Source organism: Alligator mississippiensis, chromosome 1 (genome assembly GCF_030867095.1).
Source record: "Alligator mississippiensis isolate rAllMis1 chromosome 1, rAllMis1, whole genome shotgun sequence".
NCBI lineage: Eukaryota > Metazoa > Chordata > Crocodylia > Alligatoridae > Alligator > Alligator mississippiensis.
Window position 1 is genome coordinate 146,743,014 of NC_081824.1, and position 16,013 is coordinate 146,759,026.

General features: G+C 42.4%; 1 protein-coding gene across 5 annotated transcripts in view; it reads right to left on the reverse strand.

The window, feature by feature from the left end:
• WDR27 (WD repeat domain 27) overlaps positions 1-16,013 on the reverse strand; it is a 261,844-nt gene that overhangs the window by 91,507 nt on the left and 154,324 nt on the right. For 4 of the 5 annotated variants that reach the window (XR_009455736.1, XR_009455738.1, XM_019479897.2 and 1 more), the window contains one exon: positions 12,723-12,821. The exons of the other annotated variant lie outside the window; for it this stretch is intronic. Coding sequence is in view for 2 of the 4 variants with exons in the window: in XM_019479897.2 (XP_019335442.1) it covers positions 12,723-12,821 (99 nt within the window). In the remaining 2 variants the exon portion in view is untranslated. The remainder of the gene's footprint in view (positions 1-12,722; positions 12,822-16,013) is intronic. 5 annotated transcript variants of the gene reach the window in all.

Sequence of the window (16,013 nt, forward strand, 5' to 3'; positions counted from 1 at the left end):
TTTAACATTTAATGGGTTTGCTAAGACTCAGCTTTCCCTAAGATTTTCCAAGGACTTCTTTAGAAAATGATTTATTCCCTATCATGTCCTCCTAGTATTTTGTCTAACCCTATTTTAATTGCAGGAGACTCTTTTGTAATAAATTCCCCAGAAGTTACTATTACAATTTTAAATAGATGCTTCCCAGTGCTATTTTGAATAGCATATGTGAAGGCAAATGAATTCCTGGAATGTAGCATGCCTGATTTTTATCCAGCTGAGTGAAAGTGTTTTGCACGCTACTGTATATGTGAGACCAGAGATTTTGGGTTTGCGTTTATTTCACAGCCCCACAGCTTGTTTTTAACTCTATGGGAGTGCGTATCCTGGAAACTTCTCACTCGCTCACTTACTCCCCCACTTTGAAGTCTCCCTTGTTATTCACCCGCCACATATTGATGGTGAGCTCTTTTCTTCACAGGGCTCCACTTCCCCTACACCCTGCCTGTGGGCTCAGACCTGAGATCTTCCTGGACATCTTGTTCTATCTGGCTTGCCAAGGTACCAATCAGTACTTTTTAATCACCTGTCCGTGGGAATCACTGGCTAACAATCCCACTTCCGTTGACTCATCTAGAGAATGAGCTGTTTCATAGTTCACCTGCTGGTGAGGCTCTCACCACCTGCTCATCACATCAATTGGTGCTGATTTATATTTCTTCAATCCATGAGTTGTCATCACTCAATTGAACCTATATTTAATCAATTTAATGAGTTTGCCATCATTCAATTTAATCTCTCCTTGTACTTCATTAATTGACCAAGTTCATCCTCACTTGATCCTTATTTATATTCCATCAAATAGCTCAATTAATCCATTTCTATGCCTCATTAATTACTGAGTTCATCCTTACTCAACCCTTACTCACTCCATCAATTGAGGCATGCTTAAGGCACCTGCCCATCCCCTTTACTAAATTTAGGTTTGGTCAGTTTGTAAGTCACTTCCTTGATGCCTCCTGATCCAATAATCATGATTATCCTGCCACCATTTCTGGGCCCTTCATTTTCAGACTCACCCTCTTTTATCCCCCTTTCTGTCACAACTCTCTGCCACCCTCTGACAGAGGGTTTTCCTCTCACCACCTGGTTTTGTCCATAACTCTGACTTCCTGTCCCAGCTCTGGTTTTCAGTCCTGGCTCTGGCTTGGTCCCTGGCTCCCGGCACCATGTCTGCATCTCCATGCAGTTTCCCCCTCTCCACAGATCACTAAGTGTGCCAGTAGCCCCTTTTGACTTCCAGCAGAACTCCCAACAGCCAATGGGAGCCCACTCCAGCTGTACATGACAATGTGCCGCCCAGGCTGATGCAGACCATCTTCAGATGGCTGGCTGTGCACCTCCAGCAGCCATGCCACAACCCCCAGGTCCAGAGGTAAGTTTCCCTGTAGGCCCTGGTCCAACGGGCCAGCACGGACTGTAACAGGGCCTAAAACTGGTGCCCTGTGGCAAACTCATTCCAATTAAGTTATATTTGTTTTTACATCCATCTTAAACTGAATAATAAAGCCCTAGGCTCCTAGCATATTAGTAAAGCTTCTAGTTTCTTTTTAACTGGAGGAAAACATGAGTTTTTTATATTTGATGATGCATCTCACCATGTGCACCCCCGTTTTCAAAATTCTAGATCTGCCCATGATGACACTCTCCCTGAACTGGTCAGAAGGAGGAAGCATGAGATGTTCACAGAATGCCTTCCCTGATGACTGTGCAGGACAATTAAATGCCAATTCCAATGTTTCTTGTATACAGAGTAAAATATCTGTTTCTGCTGGGGACTGGAGGAATGTCTGATGGTTAATCCTCTTGCTTTTCCTGTTTGCCTAAGCCCTCTCAGTTCAGTTTTTAATTTGCATATTGCTTGACTTTTTCCCCCCAGTCAGATTTGGAGTGAAAACTATGTTACATATGGAGATATTTATTAAAGAAGTGGCTTAAATGTTTAAGTTTGTTCAAACCTGTCTACTGTAGCATCATGAGAGAGATCAGAATAAATTCTAGGATGTTAAGGTCAAGAAGCACACCTGATCCACTAGACCATAAGGCTACCATGGTAAAGGCACATCAGTTTTTCTACCCAAGAGCACACAAGAAAAGCTAGCGTTACTTCCACATGCTTTTGACACCCCAGCCCAAATGGCTGGATACTAATTCACAGCTGTGTTGACTAGGAGCAGCTTTTGGCACAAATCCAAAGCAGTATTTGAATGCATCTCTGAAGCTGCAGCAAGATTCTATAACTACTCTGCCAGTATGCCTCTAAAACTTGAGATACACCAAACACATATAAGGTAGGATAGGGAGTTATTTTGACAACCAACTTTTAAAGATTTTCAGTACATCTTAATCATAATAAAGTTACATAAAAGGCAGATGATTATGGGAAGAGGACATCAGGAACTGGCTATAAAAGGAAATGGAGAACTCTCAAAAAATGACAATGGAAGATTCCTGGACCAGGCATGACATGGAGTTCTGGACAAACAATTGTTAATTTAAAGGAAAAATTTCAGTCCCAGCAGGTAGCTTTCTGCATTTCAGCATGGAAAAATATTTTCTACTTCACAGATGTTTTTTACCTTCCCTCTTAGTGGGGTTGGAGTATAAATGCTAACACACGTACCCTTCTCAGTGTTCTGGTAGTGGGGTTGGTGTTTCTTGAGCTAGGGTTCTGCAATGCTCTTGAAAGGTTTCTTTGTCATATCTGGCATCTTATTTTCTTGCTCTCTGTGGACCAAATTTCTAGTGTCCCCAAGTACTCTACAATTCTGTGTGATGTTAGCAAGTGCTGCAGGTATTCAGCAGCTCTGAAAAATCAGCCCCCAAAGCCTGCCTCTTTTGAAGAAGAAGAAGATGCTCAGCAAAGCCATAAGCCTTTCTTTCTGCTGCAACCTTCCATTCCTCCTCCAGGTAGTCATCTCCTTCCCAACCTCTGTGGTGCTTCTATTACATCCTCCACTCAATATTACTACTTTTTCCTACAGTTTCTTTAGTTGGTCCTGTCTCCAGCATTTTATAATGTGACTGCTTCCTTCTCTCTTCTGTGCTTGTCACATGTTTGACTCCCCACAGCTGCCTTCTCTCCAAAGATCCCAACTGATCCCATCCCTGTACCTCCAGTTCCTTATAGTGTCTTCCCTCCCTATTTTCCAGTCAATCTTGTCCTTCTCCAGTCTACAATCAACCTGCCTCTCCCTGACAAGATTCTTGACCATTTGTACAACAAAACACAGGCTTTGTACAGTCAAGCAGACCCTCTGTACAATGGAACAGTATTCCCAGCCATAGAAATATCTCCAAAATTAAAGGACTTCTTAAATAAAATGAGACTGAAGTATTTTGTTATGAATGTGCTGGGAATGAAGAACCTCACTACTGCAATCACATTTGGGAGTACTCATGTGGTGGACAGCTGTGATTTGCTGGCAACAGACTTAGAATCTTAGTGTGTCCCATGACTGAATTAAACTGTCTTTGTATAGAGTGTCCACTTATTTTTTAATTCAACCCTCTATTTTTTAGCTGTCACATGTACTTTGAATAATTTCCCTGGCATAAGCAAGAGTCTCTTCTCAACAGTGGAAAGTCCTTCACTAACTGAGCCTTAGTGTTAGTAGTTTCTCTTACAATTGGTGAGAGATGTTTAAATTCTTCTAATGCCTGATATACATAGAGAAATATATGGGTCAATTAAGGGGTGTGGTGGCAGAGTAGGGCACATAGCCCTTATGTCATCTTCTTCTAGAGTAAGAGGGAAAAATACAGACCAACATTTTTTAAAGTAACTAGTTATTTTGAGTGCCTTGACTTTTGCACACCTACATCAGGCTCCTTTCAGTTGTCAATTTTCAGAAAATATAGAACCAGTTTCCCATGAAAAAAACAAATCACACCCCTCTGAAGACAAGAGGGGACCCCCAAAACTCATTCAAATATTTTTGTAAGATCTTAGACCACATGTGGAAAGATTCAAGGGACTCCACAAGGTATATTTATATACTCTGCTTTGAAAAGGCATTTGAAGCCAATTGATTGTGAATTGGACAAAGCTGAGATTCAGTAAGAAGCAGCAAACAGGGGGATTTTGCCCAGGGAGTTTGCCCTAGGAGGAAGGAGGAGACTGTGCATGTGCACCTATGTGAGTGCACATGTGTATAACAACCAGGTCTGGATGTTTGGTATGTGGATTCTTGTTGTGTGGTTTCTTCCCTCTCCCCTGTCCCTTTTTTTTTCTTGGCATAGGTGGAGCAAAGGAGGCACAAATAGAGGTTGCGTCAGCAGCTATAACATGCGTGGGATGTGCCATGTTCGTGCCAATCAACTCTTGGCCCTTCCAGTCATTCTCATCAAACCAGTCTCGATGTTTCCTGGTAGAGAATCCAAGTGTCTCTTTAGAGGTGCTGATAATGGTGGCCTTGAAGGAACCCCACAGGCTGCTGACATTCTCCTACTGTTGACTGGAACTCATCAATTTTTTGCTGAGGCACTGGTGGAAGAGGTGTCACATGCTTGGTTCCTTGTGTCCTTCAACATTGATCTTCCATCACAACTGCTTCTGCTGCAGCCATAATTTGGGAGCCAGTTTGAGTGACATAACTGAGTGGATAAGTCAATGATCAGTCCAGCAATCATCAGCTCCTAACGAAGCTCTAGTGATGTGGACAGCTTTGTGATCCCAAGCACAGATGATGCCCATTTTTCTGGTGGAACACGGTGCTGGTGAGTCTATGTTCCATGCATTTGGTCAAGAGGAGGATGCTGTTGGGAGATGGCCTTTCCTATTGCTTCCTTGCCAACGGTTCCGTTCCAGAGGTTAGAGTCCCTTCCGGCTCTGGAGTTGAAATCATCAAAAAGAATTAGTCTGTCTACCTCCAGAACATCAAAAAGGACTTGATCAAGGTTAGCGTAGAATTCCTCCTTGGTTTCATTGGTGGTGTCATGAGTCAGGGCATATGCACTGAGGACAGTGGCATATTGGCTCCCTGCCAGTTTAAGACAGTCATGAGGCTCTTATTAATTCTGATAGGAAACTCAATGTTTGGTTTGAGTTCATTCTTAATGGCAGAACCAACTCAATTAAGTGGGTGTTCTCTTTCCTCTCTGCCCTTCCAGAAGAAGATATAGTTGCCTCCATGTTCTTTGAGCAGCCCATCTCCCACATGCTATGTCTCGCTCAGTACAACTTTGTAATTATTGTGCTGATACTTCAAAACAAAAATTGAAAAATAATTACAAAAATAGTGCATCCTCCATAAAAGATGGAGTGGTTCTGAATATTAGAACACAAGATTTTATGGTGTACCAAGTTCATTGGTTTGTTGAAGTATGGCATAAGAAACCCTTGTTATCTAATCTGGGAATTTTTTGGTGACTAGAGAATGTGCCTATTCTCTTTCCCCTTACTGACAACCACTATCCTAATTACTACTCTTGAGTAATATAATTTTATAGTGAAGGTGAGACTCATTGTTATACAGAGGTAGCAAGGATATACCCTATCTGGTTTTAGGCAGAACTCAAAGCCTGACAATTTGTTTCTCTAGAAGGAAGGGTCCTACAGTGAAAAACAAGAAAAATATCTGTATTAAGGATCTATTTTACAACTTGGTGATACTCTTTTTCAGATGGCAGTTAGACAGTTATTCCCCTCAGACACAGAAGTACATTTTTCTTTGAAGCAAAAGCAAAATATAACCATCTCAAATCTAAATCCAAACTAGATGTTTGCACAATTTTTTATTTGTCAGTTAAAGAAAAAAACATAACTGGCTACAGAGGTAAAGCATCAATGGATAAAGACCTCCCTCTATTACAACTCACCGAACTTCAAGGGAATATAATAAGGCACTAATTTGTTGCCATGTCCTAAATCCACAGCATTCAGGTTCTGACCCAATACTAGCAACTAAAACAAAAAACACTATGCTATTTCTGATATTGGAAAAATGCAGTCTATGCAGGGATAACCTAAGATTAATTTAATGCTATTCAAAGCCAACACTAGGTAAATGAACATTTCAAAAAAATTCCATATCACTGCTAAAACTGGCTTATTTGTGGAAAATGACATATAGCTGATGATTAAATGAATAGCTAGTGGTGATCCAAAACTACAGAATATTTTTCATACACATTTTTTTCTTTCCCTGAACTGAAAACTCCAGATGTGGCCACTAGGAAATACATACTTTGTTAATAGGCAGTAAAGGATTATAAATCATATTTCCAGACACATCCAAATTTACCTCCAACCAATTTTGAATACAGTGGGTATTTAGTGTTAAATTCTATCATCTGAGAGATCCATAAGCAAATCTGCCAATTAGCAGCTGTACAGATATCTCCATGCAAGCACATCAGTCAAAAATCAATACAAATCTTTCCATGGTTCCAATGCAGATCTAAGTGTGAAAGGGATATCTAGATCTATATCAGTAGTTCCCAAACTGTGATTTGTGACCTCAAATGGGGTCGCAACATCAGTGGTTGGAGTCGCAAGATTTCTGTACCCACAGTGGGGCACAGACTGGACCAGCTCCAGGCAGGAGCTGCCTCTGCAGCCCAGCAGGCAGGACAGGACCCAGGGCAGGACCAGGCCACACCATCATGGCTGCCAAAGTGAGGTGCAGCAGCAGCAAATAATTTTGCCCCCACTGCTGCTGGGTTGGCAGGGAGTGTCTCAGCTTGGTGGCCATGGCGACACAGTGATCTCTCCTGCACCAGGTCCTGCCCACTGGGCCATGGAGCCCCCTGCAGGAGGGCATCAGGGCAGCGAGCCCCAAGCCCACAGCAGGGAGCCTGCATCCTCCCCATCACACAGCCTCTGCTCCAGCCATGCCACCCACAGAGGGAATGAGGGGAGTGGGGACAGAAGATGGGCTCCACACTCTGCTCTGGCTGCAGCAGCTGTCACCTCCTGTGGGTGGCAGCCAGGGCTTGGGCACTGCTGGTGGGGAGGGGGGGAGATGCAGGCTGCAGGTTGGGAGAGAGAGGCACTGGCAAGGCGAGGAAGCTGTGGGTTGGGACCATGGGTGACTGATGCCACCTTAGTCAGGGGGGCCATGTGCCCCCCCGTGACCAGTCCCGCCAACCGGGGGGTCCCCCCACAACCAATCCCATCGCCGGGGGGGGGGAGGCCCCCCGCAGAAGATCTTGCTGCCCAGGGGGAGTTCTCCTGTGGTCGATTGCTGTGGTTGCTTCCGAGAGTGGCTGTGGCCACTTCTAGGAGCAACTGCGGAGATCGGCTAGCACTTGCAGGGGGGGCACCGGTGTTTCTGCCTGCCCCCCCGGCCCATTGCTTAAGCAGCAAGTGCAGCCAGTCAGGGGGTGCACCGGTGCTCTCAGGGGGTGCATGTGCACCCCGTGCACCCCCTAGACGTCACCACTGTTTGGGAGTGAAAGACACTGGCAGGGCCAGAGGACTGTGGGTTGGGAGTGACAGGCACTGGCATGGCCAGGGGGCTGTGGGTTAGGAGTGAGAGGCACCGGCAGGGCCAGGGGGCTGTGGGTTGGGAGGGGCACCTGGTGTAAGTGGGGGGGCTGAACAAAACTTTGGGAAGCACTGTTCTATATAGTTTGTTCACTTTTTTTCTCCCCAGCTGCCAAGTATTACACTGATAAGATAGACAATAACCAAACAGAGTACAGGATATAATTCTAATCAAAATTAACATTATTTAAAATAGAATCATGGTTTTGCCAGAGCAGTCATACCAGATAATTCAGAAGATTGTTCCACTTAAGAAAACCCCAAACAACATTTTTCAAAATAGCCATGAGTTGCAAAAATATTGATAATTTAAATTCCAGTGACAAATTTCCTTTGCTTGTTCATATTTTTTGGCATCAAAATTAAAAGAAAGGGCATCAGAACTTAGTATAATTCTTGCAAAAGTCAAATAAATTTAAAACAGTGACATGCCAACTAGAGCAGTGGCGCTCTGCCTCTGACCTGTGTCATCCAGCCCATGGGGCTCCCTAGGGATCTGGAAATTTGGTAGCAAGGAAACAGTGGCAGTATTAATCACTAGTCCCCTACCAAATTTCCAGACCATGAGGAGCCCTGCCATTCAGATAACACAGACCTGCATGCTAGACTGTGCTGGCACATGGTGGGACCAGAGCACATGGTCATTCCATAATCCAAATCCAGTGCATAGGGTTGGGTCAGCATGCACGGTCAAGCTGGTATACCAGACTGCACCCAAAGACTTACTCCACATGCCAACCCTACACCAAGTCAGCAGTTTGAGCTGCAGTTTTCCAGAAACCCCTGCACCTATCTCCTTGAAACTTGGCAGGCTTTGTGGCCTCCGAAAGAGCTACCACCCCCGCAGTTTTCACCCCATTGTGGCTTAACACACATGTGACATGAGTTTTCCTTTCAGGAATTTAAGGTGCAGTTTCCCAGAAACCCCTGCATCTATTACCTTGAAACTTGGCTTGTGTCATGCGCTCAGCAATGGCTACTATCCCTACAAGTTTCATCTGAATCAGCCAAAAGATGACAAAGTTATAGATATTTCATTGATTCCCCTTTATAATCTATGATCGAATCTCCGAATCCGCTCCGAATCTTCCGAAGTGATTCAGCCGAATCAAATCGGAAAAACAATTCGGATCTCCAAATTGAATCTCTGGCATCCGAATTGGCCAAATCTGAATTTGAATCAAATAGTTCCCTATTCGCACAGGCCTAGAGGTTACACCTTGGAACCTAAATAGGTTGTTGAATCTCCATCCTTGGAAGCTTTTAAAGAGCAAGTTAGACCAACACTGGTGCAGGGGACTTGGAAAAGATAACTTTCTGAAGTCCCTTCCAACCCTACATTTATTTCTTTGATTCTCTTGTTCCTGGAGTGTGCTTTTGGATAGGATGACCTTCAACTTCATTGTATGTACTAAGATGTCATTTAAAGGATCCAAGCAGTATTAAAATTCCATTGTACCAATCACTGGAAAAATATTAAGAATAATTCTAGCCCAAAAGAGCATTTACAAACAAACTTTTAATTACTAGTATTGCACCAGCAATAATCATAGCAGGTCTTCAAAGGAATCTATTTCAAAGCACATAGAAGAGACCAAAGTGATCAGGAGCAGCCAGAATGGATTCACCAAGAGCAAGTAATGTCTAAGCAACCTGACTTCCTTCTATAATAAGCTGACAGGCTATGTGGAGGGGGGAGAGAAGTGGATGTGATAAATTTAGACTTTAGTAAAACTTTCACATGTGTATCCATGATATTCTTATTAACAAGATAAGGACATGCAGACTAGGTGAAAGCACTATAAGATGGATTTGGGACTGGTTGGATCATTGTGCTCAACAAGTAGTCAGCAATGGATCAATATGTAGATGGGAGGAGGTATCATGGGGGGGGGTTAGTATTGTGGGTTTCATGGTGGGGGGAGGTTAGTATTGGGCCCCACGCTTCACTGTGCTCAACAAGTAGTCCGCAATGGATCAATATGTAGCTGGGAGGAGGTATCATGGGGGGGGGGTGGTTAGTATTGTTCAACAGACTGATTAATGTTTTGAGTGATAGGATTGAGAATACGATTCAGAGTGATAGGATTGAGAATACGACTGAGAATACACTTAAATTAGTGGATGGCACCAAGCTGGATGGAGTGGCAGATACTAGGGAGAGCAAGTCTAGGATCCAGAAAGACTGGAGAAATGGTCTGCAGTAAACCAGATGATATTCAGCAAGAACAAGGACGAAGTCTTGCACTTAGAACAGAATAACTGCATGAACAAATAGAGACTGCAGAATAGTTGTCTAGGTTACTGAAGTGCAGAGAAAAACCTGGGGTTTACAATAGACCATAACCTGAATGAACCAACAGTGTGCTCTTGATGCAAAAACACCAATAGCATACAGGGTTGTATTCACAGGAGTGTCACTTGCAAACCAAAGGAAGTCATTCTTCCACTCTATTCAGCACTGGTGATGCTTCACCTGGAGTATTATGTCAAGTTTTGGGCCCCACGCTTCAAGAAGGATGTGACAGATAGGAAAGAGTCCAGTGGATAGCAACAAAAATTATTAGGAGCCTGGAAAGCAAGACTTATGAGGAAAAACTGGAAGAGCTAGGATTCTTTAATCTGGAGGAGAGAAGACTGAGTGCAAATTTGATAACAATCTTCAAATACCTGAAGGATGATTACACAGAAGATGGAGATACAGTTCTCTGTGGTCAAAGAGGACAGGACTAGGAGCAGCAGCATGGGAAATAGGGTTGGAGATTAGGAGGATATTTTTGACTATGAGGGTGGTCAAGCACAGGAACAGGCTACCCAGAGAAACTGAAATCCCCATCCTTGGAAATTTTCTAGAGCAAGTTACATAAAAACTTGGCTGGGATGGTTTACTCAGGGACGACTCTGCCTTGAGCAAGAGGTTGGACTAGATGACCTTATGAGTATGGATCTCCTGAATTCACGCGGGAAATGTGCAGCATGGTGGCTTCTTTAATTTGGGAGTTTCCCCCCTGTGCCTCCCTGCCGCTGATTAGTGGAGAGACCCCATTGCTCGCCACTCGCGCCTGATGGCCAAGAGGCAAAAACCATGATTTTAAATATGCCATGGTTTTCACCTCCTGGCCCTCAGGCATGGGCGGCAAGTGACAAGGCCCTTGCAGTAATCAGTGGCAGCAAGTGTATGAGGGAAACTCCAAGATTAAAGAAGCTGCAGTGCACTTCTGGCACAAATTTCTACTCTTAAGGTCACTTCCATTTTCCTATGATCATGTAGACAAAAAATGGCAGAGTGAAAGAATTTATGTGAGACCAATATTATTTATATTAATTATTATTCAAATTCACTATTATTTAAATCATAAGTGTTGTATCCTGAGAATACCCTAGACTTGTCATTCCATTTTTCTTGGAATCTGAGCTTTCTATATGCAAGCTTTAGGTTCCTCATGACGAAAGAATATATATTCATGTTCTTTAATGCACAGATAAACTGTAACAGGATAAAGATTACTATTGTGGGTTTTTTACTGATAAAATAATTCTGGATAGAGATCGGTGAGGAGCTATAGTTTATGACAGAGGAATTCTGGGTGTGAAGTACAGAGAGTGTTAACCATGATTAGAACCCATCTTAAGGATTTCTGCAGCACACAGCATCACTTCTAGGCAGTCCTCTCCCCCTCTCCTAATACCTCAGTTAACTAATAGAAATAAATGTTTCAAGAACTCCCAGGTTGTTTCTTTTGCCTCCGCTTGTTTTAGAACCATCCATAACCAACTTATATTTTCCCCCCGCCAAACCCCCCTCCCCCGCTATGTTAAATAATTCTGTTCTTATAAAAGAAGAGGTAGGACAAGGAAGATAAATGTAAACTTGTAAAATAAAGATTCCAGAAAGACACAAAACTTAACATGATAATTCATCTTAGTTAAATCTTAGTTGACTAAGTGCATCAGTAAGTTAACTGCAGTATATTTATGAAAAAAAAGTCAAAGGGAATGACATAGCATTTCTTTAAAATGACATTTTCATTAGTACTACCATTTACACTTTTTCACTAACCTATGCAGGAACCATTATAAAACATTAATTAAAACCATTATAAAAAGTTTTTTAAAGCAGTTCTACTATCACTGTTCATGTGAGTATGTTCCCTATAGTTCATAAAGAGCCACCAGTTTAGCTAAACTTCTTTTTCAAAAATTATTATCTTCCTCCTAAAACATGCAGCAGCAACAGTACTTGGGAAGCAGAAAATTCTTTAATGGCTCACCTTCACTTACATCACATCCAACAGGCACAGGTAGAAGACAGTGCCCATAGACAGGTGTTCATTTCTACTGGTAAGAATTAAAGAAAAATAGTTGAGGAGCTTGGGCCCAGGTCCCTGTTCCCCCAGCTTCCCATTGCCACCTACATTGCCCAGCTAGGTGGCATGGGCAGCAATTTCAAAGCCAGAGGGACTGGGACCTGGATTCAGAGAGGCTCTCCTCCCATTTCCACCCATGCTTCCCAGCTGCCAGTCCCCAGTCTGGGGAAGAGGTGGAGAGCAGCAGGCAGGTGCTCTACTCCTCTCCCAGCCAAGGATGGCAGTGGAGTAGCATATAAACATTCATTCTTGTGAGAGTCTCTCTCTCTCTCTCTTGCAAGGGAGATCTTCTAAGTGTTTACCTGGAAGATCTTTCTTCTAGAGGGGGCATGTTCTCTCTGAATGGGAGAAACTAAATGAACACTTGTACGGCTCCTCATTTCTACTGGAAGACTGGAGATTCTCCTGGTAGAAACATAATGTCTGTACATGACCAGTGAAAAACAGAATCAGTGCGGTAAGGTAAGCAAAACTATAGATCATCAATAGCAGTGGTCTCAGTCTTGTCTATTCTGTTATTTTTTCAGCTCCCTATACCATAGTGGTATGTCTGCATTCAGTCAGGGTAGTTTAAACTATATAATCTGCTGGTGGAAGGTATGCTACATGCAACTAAGATATACAGGTTCTGTTTAGCCAAACCACTTCAGGTCAACCCAATGGTGATGTCTGACTGCTTATAACAGACTATTACATGGTATGCCAATTACACTCAGACACTAGAGAGATGGGCAAGGAAAGAGATTATGCTTGATTGGTACCAAAGGCACGTACCAAGAAAAACGTGTATACTTACATTACAAACAGTAAATTAAAAGAAAATGTACCTGTGCAGATGAGGGATTAAAAGCCACGTTGATGACTGACTCTGTGTGTCCTGTCAATTTATGGGAAAACGTACTTGAATGCATTTCATATATGTAAGCCTAAAAGACAAAGAGTTCAAACTTTCATTTTAGAGGCATCTATAGTACATTGTAAATCACAAACCAGGTAGAAATAAAAATTCTGGGTAAATGATATTTAAAACTTTTTATTAGCCAGGCAGACAAAGGTCATAAAATATCAAGAATGATTTAGCAAGTGTAACAACCCTTGAAGTGTCCTAATGGGGAAAGAACAATTAACAAAGACTAGCTCTTCCTTTTTCCTGGAAAAAAAAGGTTACATGGATGTGTTACAATTACACAAGCAAATATTCCAAAATATGAATTTTCTTAAAATGTGTTCTACAATGATATCCTTCAGAACGTAAATATAATTTTAGGGCAATGAAATTTCAACAACCTACTGCTTTATCTAAAAAGAAGCTGTTATTTGTTTGCCAACCACATTCAGACAACATCGACTCATCAGTTTGCTCATGTGTTTTTTTTAGCTGCCTAAACAGAAATATTGTCAATAATGTAGATATTCCTAAATATTATTGACAATACAGATGAATTTACAAAGGACATGTTCAGAAACTGCCATGAGTCTGTTTCATGAGAGGGAGGAAAGTGTGGGACAAGAGAATACATGTCAGCCATGTATGACAAAGTAGATATTGTAGAAACACTACTATTATTGTTATTATTGCTGTTGTTGTTATTAATCAAACTTTTATTTGATGAACTGGTGCCAAAGCAGAAATGTACTAAGGGCCCAAACATAACTGAAGTCAATAGTAGGGCTGCCATCAAGCTCAACAGGATTTAGATTGGGCTGTACATTTCCTAACCTTAATTCCACTAATCCTAACAAATAGAAATAAGTTGTAAAAAAAACACTTTGAGTGCAAGACAGTAACATGAGCTTTACAGCGTTCTGGTTTGAAGTCTATGCCTATGAACCATGAACCCAGAGAAGCATTTCAGAGGGTAACCCTACCATTAACTATGCCTACTTAGAAACAGAGCTTTGGGTCCAAATGCACAAAGAAACTTACAAACTTTCAGGTGTCCAGTTACAGAATGGAATTCGTAAGTGTGAGTCTGGTGCCTAAGTTCCCTATATAGTAAATGGGGAAGTAGGCCACCTAAAAATAAGAGTTACAACAGACAGCACAGAGTGGGGGAATGCTTAAGCCAGACAGTAGGAAACACCTAGAGAGGAGAGGGTTTTTGGACTCCTACCTTTTTCATGTACTTTTGTGACTAACTGCAATACAGAGATAGGTACCTACAGGAGACTGGGATTCTCAGACTAAAACACCATCCTCAACTTGGCCCTTAAACTATCCTGTTAGATATAGATGACTGCCTCACTTTTAATACATGGCTAGCGTGGTGCTAATGTACTAGGGCTGTGCAATACTTGGGTCCCTGATTCGATTCAGCAGAAATTCAGCCCGATTCAGTGGCCAAATCTCCGAATCGAATCAGGAGACCCTTTAGTCTCTCCAAATTGGCATCAGAACCCTTCTATTCGATTCGGAGAGATTCAACGATTCAGACATAGACACACCTTTAAATGTTTTTTCTACATACCTCAAGGTACCAGGAAGCTCATGAATGCCAAGATGCTGGGGCAGATGGAGTGCACTCAGCAGCAGACCCGGAAGTGGACCAGAAGGACCCCACATGCCCCCCCTCCTCCTCCCCCCCGGCTTGGTGACTGGTGCCTCCTGGGTCTGGGAGGGCACCCAGGGTCCCCCTGCAGCCAATCACTGAGCCAGGTCAGCACTTCTCTCCCTCCACCCCCTCCACGCTCCTGTGGGATGCTCTATCCACACCACAATCTCAGCATTCACAAGCTGCACCTGGTACCTTGAGGTATGTAGAAAAAAGATTTAAAACTGCGTCTACGGCCGAATCACTGATTCACCAAATTAGCATCAAATCTTCAGACTTGGATTCAGCCAAACTGAATCAAGGACAGTGATCCAAATCAACAAATCAAATCACTGTCCCCAATTCAGGCTGAATGCAAATTGAATACAGCCCGTTTCGCACACCCCTATAATGCACCATCTTTCACATAATAGTCTAGAGATTAGAGAACTTGCCCAAGAATTGGGAATAATGATTCCAGACTCTGCTTCCAGTGCTGTTTGTACATTTTATCCAATGACCTTTAATGTAAAATATATAAGACACTCCTGTAGCAGGGACCAGAACTCAGGGCTCCCCTCATCCTTGCTGAATACCTTTACTATTTGGCTACAATCATGCTCCTCCTTGTTTGCTCTCTTTTTCTGGCCTCCTGGGGTCTGTCAGAACACCTAAGAAGCGGGAGAAGTTGGCTTGAACTTCCTCAGGCTAAGCAAGGCCCATATCTAAGGTATCCCCCTTCTTGATCAAGTACTTTGTCTACTAGACTATTAAAGAAAAGATGGATATTACCTTTTCCTCCAGATGTACTTTTTGAATAAACATGGCCAAGACTGTTGTGCTTCATGCTGATTTGAATAGTTTCTCTCCCCACTTGGTATGCTCAGAGAATGCTTACCAGTTCAGGCTCCTCAAATGACTCAAACCAAGGAACACCTAATTTGGGATTCCCAAATGGATCTATACAATAGAGAGGTACCAGAGACACAGAGCTCAGGCAGCACTTCTCCATATATGTAGCAGAAGAATTTCAAATTCCTATGTACTTTCAGATGTTTAAGCAATCAGGCAAGTATTTTGTGGATCTATTGGACTCAAGTGAAATTTAGATGCTAAGTTGCACTTTAGAAGACTAAGTGTTTTTTAGAATTTAGACCTTAGCTATAATGTGAAGCTATCAAGATTATTTTATTTCTAAATATTATAGAAATATAAAATAAGAGTTGCAGGTTGACCTCCATGCACATGGCAAATGCTGCCATCAGATAAATTTATAACCTTTCAATTACAAATATATATTACTTTCACATATGGCACACTTTAGTTGTTAACACAAAAAAATCAGATATGCCCAGGTATAGCTCTGCTAGCAGAGAAGGGTTATGCCAACAAGGAGCATTAAAAAGAACAATCATATACATCAGCATAGAAGTGATTATCAACCAGGGTGACAAGGCACCCTGGAGTGTCTTCAGACCCTTTCAAGAGTGCCACAAGGTGCTATACTATGTTAGCACTGTTAAGTGTGCAAATATGAGGATTCACAAGATAAACCTGGAGATATCAAATAGGAATCCATATTATTAA